This window comes from Halichoerus grypus, chromosome 15 (assembly GCF_964656455.1).
Source record: "Halichoerus grypus chromosome 15, mHalGry1.hap1.1, whole genome shotgun sequence".
In the NCBI taxonomy this organism is placed as follows: Eukaryota; Metazoa; Chordata; class Mammalia; order Carnivora; family Phocidae; genus Halichoerus; species Halichoerus grypus.
In genome coordinates this window covers 51,403,442-51,415,099 of record NC_135726.1, presented here as the reverse complement: position 1 = coordinate 51,415,099, position 11,658 = coordinate 51,403,442, and the positions used below count along the sequence as shown (strand labels likewise).

Below are 11,658 nucleotides of genomic sequence, written 5' to 3'. Positions count from 1 at the left end.
TAGGTTCCGCCCCGCTGGTCCACTGGCCCCGCCCCCGGCCCCGCGCTGCAGTGCCTTCCCCGCCGCGGCCCCGCCCGCCCCCGCCGAGCGGAGCAGAGGGCGGCGGCGGCGGCGGCTGCTGCTGCTGCTGGAGCGGCCCGGGAGGAGGAGGCGGCGAGGATGGCGGCGGCGTCGTGGGCGCGGCGGAGATGAGCACCCGCGGCCCCAGGCCCAGGGCGGCGTGGCCGGAGTGGGCGGGGGTCCCGATGCAGGCCCGAGGAGGGCCATGGGGCAGGTCCTGCCTGTCTTCGCCCACTGCAGTGAGTAGGGGGAGGCTCAGGCCTGGTGTGGGGCCCAGAGGCCCGGGTGGGCTCCTCCCCAGTAACCACTCTGTGCCGGGTCGCGGGAGAATTGGGATGGGGGAGGAGGCGAAGGAGACAAAGGAAGCTCTCCCCTCCCCCCGCATTCCAGCGGCGACGGGGGCGACTTGACCCGGAGGACCTGAGTGAGTCAAGGCAGAGGTGGGGGGCACTGAGATAGCTGGCGGGGGGTCGCGCCGGACTCTGGGATATGGCGCCGGACCCCACCCAGGGATGAGGACGCTCTCCGGGAGCTGTCCCCTCGCCCTGGTGCTGGCCGCAGCCGGCGGGGAGGGGAGTTGAATGGAGGGGTAGAGCCAGGATAGAGAAGAGGGATCTAACCACCCCCCCAATCATCCATCTTTGCATCCCACCTCCGTTTTCTGCCCAGACTCAGAGGCTGCCCCGACCTCGCCCAAATTGTCCAACATCCTGTCCCTTGGAAACAGCCATCCCTGGGTTGGGGCCAGGACTCCTGGGTCCTTACTGAGCTTTACCACTGATTAGTAGTAACCCTGGAAGACACCCATTCTACTCTGGCCCTCCGATTCCCCAGCTGCCAAAACGAGGTGGGGGCGGGGGGGGGCATCTGATTTCAGTTCCCAAACGGTATCGAGCATCTCCTGTAGGCAAAGCCCCAAGCTAGCTCTGAGGGGCTAAGTTCCACAATTGAAAATACCTTATCTGATGCTTACGATCTCTGAGACCAGGGCTTGAACAGTCCTCGTCTAACATTTTCTGTCTCACACCCCCGTGGTTCCCGCAGCTGAGAATTTCAACATTCTCAGATCTGGCCACTTGCATATCCTAGGAGTCCAGATGCCAAAATTCTAACCATTTGTTATTTCAACATTAAAGAGTATCATCCCAACATCCTAAAATCTTGTCCTTACCTGGGCTTACAAAGGAAAGCCCTACATGATCCCTATCACCACCACCTCTCTGCCCTCATCACCCACCCCTCTCCCTCCCAGTCACTCTGTTCCAGTCATGCCTTCACACCTCTCTGTTCCTCAGATTTGCCAAGCATATTGTCTGCCTCAGGGCCTTTGCACTGGGCTTTTTCCTCTGCCTGGAAGACTCTTCTCTAGACATCTTCATGGCTTCCTCACTTCATTCAAGGCTCTGCTTAAATGTAATCTTATCAAAGAAGTCTTCCTGATCACCCTGTCTGAAATAGCATCCTCTCACTTTCTCTTCCCTTACCCTGCTTTATTTTTCTCCACACACTTAGCACCCAACATCATATATTTGTGTATTGTCTTTCTCGCCCGTAGAGTGTAAGCCCTGTGAGGGTAGGGATTTTGTCTGTTTTGTTCACATTTGTATTCTCAGTCTAAAACAGTGCCTGGTACATAGTAGGTGTTCAATAAATGGTTTTTGAAAGAATGAACTAATTGAAACCTCCTAGAATTCCTAATTTGAAGACTCTTAAGATTAAGATTCCTGGATTTGAACTTATACGGCTGAGCTTCTGATAGCACTATAGTAAGGTTTTACGGTCTGTATGTAGAATGTTCTAAAGGTCCTGTGGTTCAAGTATTCTAAGATTCCTTAATTCGGACCGTCCAAGTTTCCAGGACTGGCACACTTCTGTGATTCCGACAGTCTAAGCTTCTAAGAATCTTCGATTCTTTCCCTCTCGCAGAAGAAGCTCCGTCTACAGCGTCCTCTACCCCTGACTCCACAGAAGGTAAGTGGAGGGGGAGAATGTGAGAGCGGGACGCAAAGAGGCTCACAGCTGGATAGGGGGGTGGAAGAGAGTGGGTCAGGGTCCCGCTTAGAGTAGCTCATATCCTCCTTTGCTTACTGCAGGAGGGAATGACGACTCGGATTTTCGGGAGCTTCACACAGCCCGAGAATTCTCGGAGGACGATGAGGAAGAGACCACGTCGCAGGACTGGGGCACCCCCCGGGAGCTGACCTTCTCCTACATCGCCTTCGACGGTGTGGTGGGTTCTGGAGTGCGCCGGGATTCAGCTGCCCGCCGCCCCCGGCCCCAGGGCCGCTCAGTCTCGGAACCGCGAGACCCACCCCCTCAGCCCGGCTTGGGCGACAGTTTGGAGAGCATCCCCAGCCTGAGCCAGTCCCCGGAACCTGGGCGCCGCGGTGACCCCGACACTGCCCCTCCGGCCGAACGCCGCCTGGAGGACCTAGGGCTCCAGCTGGACCAGCTGGGCTGGGCAGCCCGGGGAACGGGGTCCGGAGAAGACTCTGCCACCAGTAGCTCCACCCCGCTGGAGGACGAGGAGCCCGACGGGTCGGAGGTTGGAGAGGCTGGGAAAGGTGAGATGTCACAGGTGCTGGGACCGAAGCCACAAGGGGTGGGTGGTCTCTCCTCAGGGCACCTCCTTGAAAGCTCATGGCCTTCTCTTTCTAACGCGCCAGAACTGGACCTACAACTCGGACTCCCTCAGTCCTCACCGCCGCCACCGCCGCCGGAAGTCTTGACTCTGCAGCCCAGCCCCGGCTCTGGAACCCCCCAGGCGGGTACCCCATCCCCACCCCGATCCCGGGATTCGAACTCTTGGCCTGATGAGCCCTCGCTGGACCTGAAGGAGGAAGAGCCGCGGGGGCATCTGGAGCGGGAGCCAATCACGGGGCAGTGCCTCGATAGCACGGACCAATCAGAATTCACACTGGAACCACTCCTTCTAGGTAAAGTGCGGTAAAGTGCGTGAGTGAAGGTGCTCCTTTGGACTACAGTGAAGGTGGGAGGGTTGGAATTTAAAGGGACCAACCTCGCGAAGGAAGTGAGGAGAGTGGAGAAGAGGAGGTATTGCTATTGGCTAGATATAAACTCCGCCCTTTATTTATTTATTTTTAAAGATTTTATTTATTTATTTGAGAGAGAGAATGAGAGACAGAGAGCATGAGAGGGAGGAGGGTCAGAGGGAGAAGCAGACTCCCTGCCGAGCAGGGAGCCCGATGCGGGACTCGATCCCGGGACTGCAGGATCATGACCTGAGCCGAAGGCAGTCGCTTAACCAACTGAGCCACCCAGGCGCCCAAACTCCGCCCTTTAAAAAAATTTACCCGTTACCTACGATTGCCATTGGTTCTTTTTATAGTTCTCCCTCCCACCTGAGGCGCGAACCCTCCTTTGAGTATTAGGATTGGCCGATTACTTAAAAAAAAAAACAACAAAAAACAATCCCTCTTTTGGAGTGCTCCTCCTAGAGGCTGATTTTGGATGGGACAAATCCCTGAAAAAATAAGGCTGTCTTCTGGTTGTGGCCATGGGACATTTACAAGTAAACTCTACGCCTTTTTAAAACGCTCCTCTTCCCTGACCGCATCCGTTGGCCAGTTGCGAAGAGAGCCCGCCTTCCTCTAAAATAACGCTAAGCCTCCACGAACGGCCATGGTGATTATAGACATCACTGCTTTTGGGTGTTTACAAAGAGAGCCACCCCTTTTTGGAACTGTCCCCACCTCTATGGAGAGCCATTGGCTGGGTACAAAGGGGCCCCGCCCCTTACTCCTTCCCTCCGGGTTCCACTGAAGTGGGCGAAATCCCCCGAGAAGTAGCGGTGTCCACAGCCTCTCACTCGGAGCGGAGATGGGGAGTAAAGGTGGGCTTGCGGAGCGGGCTGCTGGGACCGGGGTTGGGGGATGGCGTAAATGGGTCCAGATTCTCTCTTATCTCCCCCAAATCTGCGGGTATGTTTCCTACTGGTCCCAGATTCCCCACAGCTGCAGGCTGAAGCTGGGGGGGTTGAGGGGGTGTCTAGAGAGGGAGTGGAGGGAGCGTGGGGTCCCCTCTCACCCCGAGCCGAAGCTTTGGGGCCCAAGAGCAGGGAGGCCCCCTCCCCCAGTCTCAGGCCCAGGCGGCGCTGTCACTCAGGACCTGGACAGGCCAGCACAGCTGCGGGCCAGGCCCCCCCCTCCCCCCAGCGTGCCTAAACTTAGCCCCCGCCTCAGGCGACCCGGCCCCTCCCCCACCCACTGGCACAGGCCTTGGGGAGGCTGCAAGGGAAGGGCCTTGCATTGCGGGTAGGGGGAGGCCTGCCCTAGTTCGAGGTAGATGGGAGTGTTTGTGTAAGGACGATACAGAAGTGAGGGGAGTCAGACTCTGAGGGGGACGGGTCAGAATTTGATCAGAGTGAGGGTGGGAGGGTGGAGGGTATTGGGCTACCGGTCCAGGGCTGAGATGGGGTCACATTATTGGGAAGGCTGTTAACGTTTAGATGGGCAAAATGAAACATTGGAGGGGCACAGTGGGTAGAGTATGCGACTCTTGATCTTGACTCTTGATCTTGGGTGGTGAGTTCAAGCTCCACCTTGAGCACGGAACCCATTTAAAAAAAAAAAAGTGAAACGGAGTCTGGAGATCAGGGCTCAGGTTGGGCTTGTGAGGTGAATTTAGCATCTCAGAAAGGGCTCAGAAATTTGAATCAGGGCGTAGAAAGGAGGATGATATTATTAATGCGTTTAGGACTTAGAAAAGTGCATGTGGGTGGGAGTATCAAGAAGATACCACTTTACACTTGTCAGGTTGGCAAAAAAGAAAAAGAACAATAACACCCCTTGTTGGGCAGGATGCTGGAAAAAGATCATGTCCAAGTTGCTCATGGAAATGAAAATTGTTAAGGTTTGCTAACAAGCAATCTGATAATATTTATGACGTTCAGAAACATAGAACTAGTCCACCCAGCCATTTCACCTCTGGGATTCTATCTCAGAAATAGAACCTCTCTGCAGGGAGGTAAGAATATCCGTAGAAGGCTGGTGCTTGCAGCACTGTTGAGGAATGGAGGTTAAGAAACCAAGGGAATGACCCAGCAATAGATAAATGTTGAATGAAATGAACGGTGGTGCAGCCACATGCCGGAATCTTGTGGAGCCCTTATAAAGAATGAATCAAGAGCTCTTCCAAGTGATGAGGAGGGAATTCTAGGAGGGAAAAGAGTGGGATGTGCGTGAGGCAGAAAAGTGTATAGATGATCCCGTTTTTCATAAATAATGACCAAAAATTGTATCCACACATAACCTCTGGGCAGGACTGAGATTAAGGGGACTCACTAGACGGTTAATTTGGGTTTTCCAGAAGAAGAGGGGAAGCAGCTGGGAATTAAAGAAGATAACTAGAAATTGGGAAATTGAGTTCAGGTGCGGGCCAGGTGCGTCAAGAGGTCAAGGTTCAGCCCTGAGACAGGAAGCAGGAGGTGAAGAGATCAGCCAGGCCAGGTGCAAAGCCCAGCCTGACTGCCCGGCCCCCTCTCCCTCCACAGTGGCGGACCTGCTGTACTGGAAGGACACGAGGACATCCGGAGTGGTCTTCACAGGCCTCATGGTCTCCCTGCTCTGCCTCCTGCACTTTAGTATCGTGTCCGTGACCGCCCACGTGGCCCTGTCGCTGCTCTGTGGCACCATCTCTCTCAGGGTTTACCGAAAAGTGCTGCAGGCCGTGAACCGGGGGGACGGCGCCAACCCCTTCCAGTGAGCACGCCTGGCCCCTAACCTTGACCTCCGTCTAGACCTCTGTGTGGACCGAAGGGCTGGTCTGACCCTTGACCTCCAGTCAGGCACCACTCATGCTGACCCTGACCCATCCTGTCCTTGTTTCTGACTCCAGCCTGACTCGGACCCTGAATTCCAGCCCTAACCTCTGATCCGAATCTCTTACCCTTAATCCTTGATTCCCGTCTCCTGCCCCTGACCTTGACCGTAGCCCACTACATCTGGCCGTCTCCTCAAACCCCTATTTCTTGCCCTTGTCCTAGCCACACCCCTCAGCCTGGGCTGGTCCACACATTGAGGTGCCTGACACCCCTTTGTCCTCCCAGGGCCTATCTGGATGTGGACCTGACCCTGACTCGGGAGCAGATGGAACGTCTGTCCCAGCAGATTGCCTCCCGAGTGGTCTCTATGGCCATCCAGCTGCGGCATTTCTTCCTGGTAGAAGACCTCGTGGACTCCCTCAAGGTGCCTCGAAACCCTCCCTCCTGGGTTCCCAGCATTCACCTGGCTGTCCCTGGGGGGTAGGAGGGCCATTGCTGGGGAAGTTCACGGCCTGGGGAGGGCCCTGTAGGCTCTGCTGACCCTGACCCTCTCCCCCAGCTGGCCCTTCTCTTCTACATCTTGACCTTTGTGGGTGCCGTCTTCAATGGTTTGACTCTTCTCATTCTGGGTGAGCTGGGAAGGCTGTGGGGGGCGGGGTGGGGAGGTGGGTCACTGGGGTTTCCTGGGGGATGGGGTTCTAGATGGAGCTGTTAAACTCTTGGGGGAACCCTGACCCCCCCCATTTCTGTGCCTGCAGGAGTGATCTGTTTATTCACTGTCCCCTTGCTGTACCGGCAACACCAGGTGGGTGTGACAGGCCCTCATTTGGTAGTGTCCCAGCCAAACATGGGTGGTCTGACTCCCCCCACCCCGGCCACAGCCAGTGTCCTACTAACATGTCCCAGCCAGAGACAAGAGTTTCAACATGTTGAATATGTTTCAACAGCCAGAGATAAGCACTTTGATTGGTGCCCTCTGTGCAGAGCCAGGATCCGGCTGACATGGGCCAACCTAAGTCAGCTGGACGAACCGATGCTTTCACCCCAAAACTGCAAGGACAGTCAACATCGGGTGGGACGGCTGTTGCCCAGAACACTGAGAGAACCGAGGCCAACTGACATATATCCTATCCAGAGACAGGCAGATGGACTGACATTCTCTTCTCTGGCACGGCTGAGAGCCCAGTGATCCACATGCCTGCCAGAGATAGTACGAACTCCCTCACATGCTGGAATCACCAAGACTCTCAAAGCCGGTCACACTGTGAATTCGACTAGTATTTAAGTCAGTCCACGCACGGACTTGACAACAAACACCAATACCCCACACTCTCACCTGACTCACGCATACGGACACACGCACATACAACTCACTCAAAGATTCATAGTCATGCCCAGGAAACAGACTTACTGGCAAATTCCCGTGTGTCTACCTGACATCATTTCCCACACAGAACTTGGCCCAAGCGGCTGACGCTTCAGCTTCAGCTTCTGACTTCCAAGGCTATTTTAGTAGGCTTGGAGTTGAAGGTGGAGTAGTGGACCGCTCTCCCCAATTTCTCATTTGGAGGTGGGGGAGGAAGCAGCCTCCTGAATGAATCGGGGAGAAGAACCCCTCCAATCTCTCCTTCTTGGTCTCCCAGGCCCAGATGGACCAGTATGTGGGATTGGTGACCAATCAGTTGAGCCACATCAAAGCTAAGTAAGGACAGGGGATGGAGATGGATGGGATGGGGAGGGGAGAAGCTTAGGGACTTTTTCCCAGATATTACCTGTCCCTAAATCTCTTGGGGTTAATGCCCCCTCCCCAAAGACAATTCCAACGAGGTCATTAGGTGGAGGGCAGGGGCTGGCTTTGGGCACTCAGCTACTCCCCCCCCCCCACGCCCCCCAACGTCCAGATTTCCCCTTAGTTCTCAGATTCCTATGGGTCACTTGCCCCACCTTGTGACTCCACTTGTTTCTCCCTCAGGATCCGAGCTAAGATCCCAGGGTCCGGAGCCCTGGCCTCGGCAGCAGCCGCAGTCTCTGGATCCAAAGCCAAAGCCGAATGAAAGGGGTGTCTCTGCCCTCGGGACGCCTGCCCCCATCCCCCGCAGCTCTCTGCCCAACTCCATCTCCCTTCCATCCCCACCCTCCCTCCGCCTCCGCCCGAGCCATTTCCCGAGCCATTTCCCCAGCCATTTCCCGGCGGGTTTCTGGATCACCAGGGAGTTTGTGCAAATTGCCTGGGCGGCCAGGACTACATCTCCCAAGAGGCTCTGCTCTAGGAGCCCCGGAAAGGCGAGGCACCTTGGCTGCGGCGCCTGCTGGGACTTGTAGTTGCCTAGATAGGGCACCCGCCCTGCACTTCCGTGACCCCACGGCTGGAGGCGCCGTGAGAGATTGGTGTCTCCTGGACGCCACTAGCCCCAAAGCCAGGGCTTTGCATGGGGCCCAGGGGAGGCCTGAGCTTGGATTTACACTGTAATAAAGACTCCTGTGGAAAACCCAAGGCCTCCTGTGCTTCCAGCCTCCTCCAGCTTTCACCTTCCTGCACCGAAAAGCACCCAAGTGGTATTCAAGGAGGAACCTTCCCCATCTATCCAGAAGAAGCTCCCTCCTAATCTGTTTACATTATGAAATGATTGAGGGGAAGATGCTGAGAGACCCTCCGTCCCAGGGCTAGCCAAGGCTTTGACAGCCGCTTTCCATGCCTGTGCCCAAGGCAGACATCACTAGTCGATCCCCACACTCTGCCTGCCAGGCAGCCTTCTCACCTGAGCCCCAGATCCGTGCCCAAGTGCCTTCTGGACGGCTCCCTCCACAGACCTATCCAAACCTTTTATTGTCCTATCTGATTTCCAGCTCAGGGATGTCTGCTCTGCCACTTTGTCATCAGGCTAGAGACCTCGGTATGGCCCTGGATTCCTACTTCCTCAGTCCCAACATCTAGTAAGTCAGGAAGCCATGTCTATCCTCTCTCTCAAATGTCTCTCATCCAACCACCTCTCTCTGTCCGCTTGCCTTGGGACCCAGTAAAGGGCCTCATGGCCTTCCTGGGCCTCGGGTTCCAAAACCTAGGGAGAAGGAGGCAGGACTGGGTTCTAATGACCCACAGACCTGGATTTGAATTCCGGCTTCACTACCTCTTGCCTGTGTGACCTTGAGCAAGTGACTTCACCTCTTGAAGCAGAATTTTCAAATGGAAAACTGTCACCATAACCGCATGGACATGGAAAACCCTTGGCATATACTAAATGCCCAGTGACCAGAAGCTGCTTGTGAGCTATGAGATTGTTTCCCGAATCTCGGTCCTCCCGTCATGATCTTTCTATCACCCGTTCTGCTTTTCATCTAATATTTTTCTTTAAATTGGTTAATTAAAAATAAAACAAATATCTTTTAAAAAGAAATGTTACTTCGCCACCAAGAAAGTCAGTATCACTTGCCAGGAATAGAAGGTAACAGTAAAAATAAACACAGAACTATTAACATTTAAACTGTATGTTCGTGCATCACCTAAAATCATCTCACTTGTCTAGCGACGCATGTCACATTTTAGGAGCTAGATAATGATGTTGCAGGGCTAGTAGTTAACAGCCTGTCTTTGTGTGTGGAGGGGTTGCCTAGCAGCAGCCATGTAACAAAAAAGAAGAAAAGGAAAGAAAAAAAAAAGAGGGCTTAAGGGGGCCTCTCTTGGATCTAGATCTGCCAAGCAGGGACCAGGTTTTCAATTTCCAAATTAAAAAATAGCGAGATTTCCAAAAGATGCTGTTATTCACACTTTCCAGAAGATAGTGTCACTTTGTAACGAAGAACGGAGGGGGGCACCTGGCCGGTTCAGTGGAGTATTCCACTCTTGATCTCAGAGTTGTGAGTTCGAGCCCCGCATTGGGTGCAGAGATTACTTAAAAGTAAAATTAAACAAACAAACAAAAAACTATTAAAAAAAAAAAAAAAAAGGATGGAGGAAGAGGGACTGGTTGAAATTATGGGTCCAAGAGTGGCTAAAGCCCCAAGCCCATCCTTGGCTTCTAGTGAGCCCACCCTCACTAGAAGCTGGAAATAGGTTGGAGTTTGAAACAGCCTTTACTAAGTGCTTCCCAAACTTTTATATCTATCTGCTCATTGTGATTCCTCCAGTGAAATGAGTTGTACTAAGCTTGTTTTCCAGATGGGGAAACCGAGGCTCAGAGAAGGATAATGTAATAATCTTATATTTATCCTACAAACATTTATCAAGCATGTGCTAAATTCTCAAGCACTCTTTAGACAGTAGGGACCCAGAAAAAAACCAAAACAAAGTCCATAGTTTCATGGAAGTGATATTCTAGTGGGAGCAGACAGAGAATAAGCACGGTATATGGTAGGTGGGGCTCAGAGCGATGGAGAAAAGTCCATCAGGGTAAGGGGATGGAGTGACAGGACTTGCTATTTTAAACTGAGTGGTCAGGCAAGACCTCACCAGGTGGTGGTATTTGAGCAGAGGACAGAGTGAAGGGAGTCAGTGGACATGTGGAGGAAAGGAGATTCAAGCAGGGGGATCAGCAAACACAATGGCTCTGAGAAAGAAGCATGCCTGATGCCTAGTGGGTGCGGCAGGAGATCTGCATACCAGCAGCCAAGTAAATGAGGAAAGCAGAATAGGAGATGGGGTCAGAGGAGTGAAAGGAACTAGCATATAGGGATTTTTTTTTTTTTTAAGATTTTATTTATTTCTTAGAGAGAGAGAGCGAGCACAAGCAGGCGGAGCTGCAGGCAGAGGGAGAGAGAGAAGCAGGCTCCCCGCTGAGCAGCGAGCCCCATGGGGAGCTTGATCATAGGACGCTGGGATCATAAAAAGGCAGACACTTAACCAACTGAGCCACCCAGGTGCCCTTGAATATAGGGATTTTGTAGGGCCGTGGTGAGAACACTGACTTTTACTCTGAGATGGAAGCCCTGGGTAGGTTTCATGTGGTCCGGAACGATAGTGTTGTCAAAGGATCACTGACTTAGATTATAAAAGGGTCCGCCTTTTTTGTAATGATAATTAGGATGGCGCAGGCTTGATTCCCCCAGGTGGATGGACTGTGTGAACTGGGGTACGGTACTATCCGTTTCTAAGCCTCCGTTTCCTTGGCCATAAAATACAGGTGCAGAAATTGATGACCTCTAGTGTCTTAAACTCAATATGGACAGAATTTCTGTCACCCCGCTGCCTGGGACGGTGCCTGGGACTTAGTAGGCGCTCAATATAAATGTTTGCATGAACATGGGACCCTGTAGGTCGTTGAAGTTCCACAAAGGAACAGCAGGTGTCGCACCAGCCCCATAACCGCCTACACGGAGTCTCCGGGGCTGGGCTAAATCAAACTCTAGCAGGAACTCGCTCACTCGTACTCGGATTTTTTCAGAGAAGGGGCTTCTGAAAGCCGACTTATGACTTTCTCCTCTTAAAAAACAAACTTCTCACTTGGAAAAAGGGGCTTCGGGCCCTTTAACCTCTAGAGGCGAGTGGGCCCGGTCCTCGACCGCCGCTTCCCAGAATGCGCGGCGCTATGCAAATGAAGACGGTTTCCAAAGCGAGGATGATTCATGCCCATGCAAGAAAAAGGTAACGTTTTGGAAGGATATATGTCGTAGTTGGCGGGAATTTATAGATATGGGAGTCAACAATCTCACACCCTCCCAAACTATGTGACCATAACTGTAAAAAGATAGCGGGTTCTGAGTTTTATATAGCTGTGTGGAGGAAAGTGTATCTTGCCCGGATGATCCTCAGTGGTCTGGGGTGCAGGCTTCAAACCTGTAGCTGTCTAGCGACAGAGTGGTTCAATTCCACCTTTCGGGCG

The 11,658-nt window shown here is 53.3% G+C and overlaps 1 protein-coding gene and 1 non-coding gene across 2 annotated transcripts; both read left to right on the top strand.

Annotated features, from left to right (window-relative positions):
* The first annotated feature begins 77 nt into the window (after positions 1–77).
* RTN2 (reticulon 2) lies at positions 78–8,336 on the top strand. The gene is made up of 10 exons (XM_036091498.2): positions 78–299; positions 1,987–2,031; positions 2,154–2,624; positions 2,727–2,996; positions 5,573–5,780; positions 6,128–6,266; positions 6,402–6,471; positions 6,601–6,647; positions 7,486–7,544; positions 7,815–8,336. The coding sequence occupies exons 1-10, from the start codon at positions 266–268 to the stop codon at positions 7,894–7,896; spliced, it is 1,425 nt and encodes a 474-aa protein (XP_035947391.1). The 5' UTR covers positions 78–265; the 3' UTR covers positions 7,897–8,336.
* A 3,235-nt stretch (positions 8,337–11,571) lies between these two features.
* On the top strand, positions 11,572–11,658 carry TRNASTOP-UCA (transfer RNA opal suppressor (anticodon UCA)). The gene has a single exon. It is a non-coding gene; the product is annotated as a tRNA-Sec (tRNA).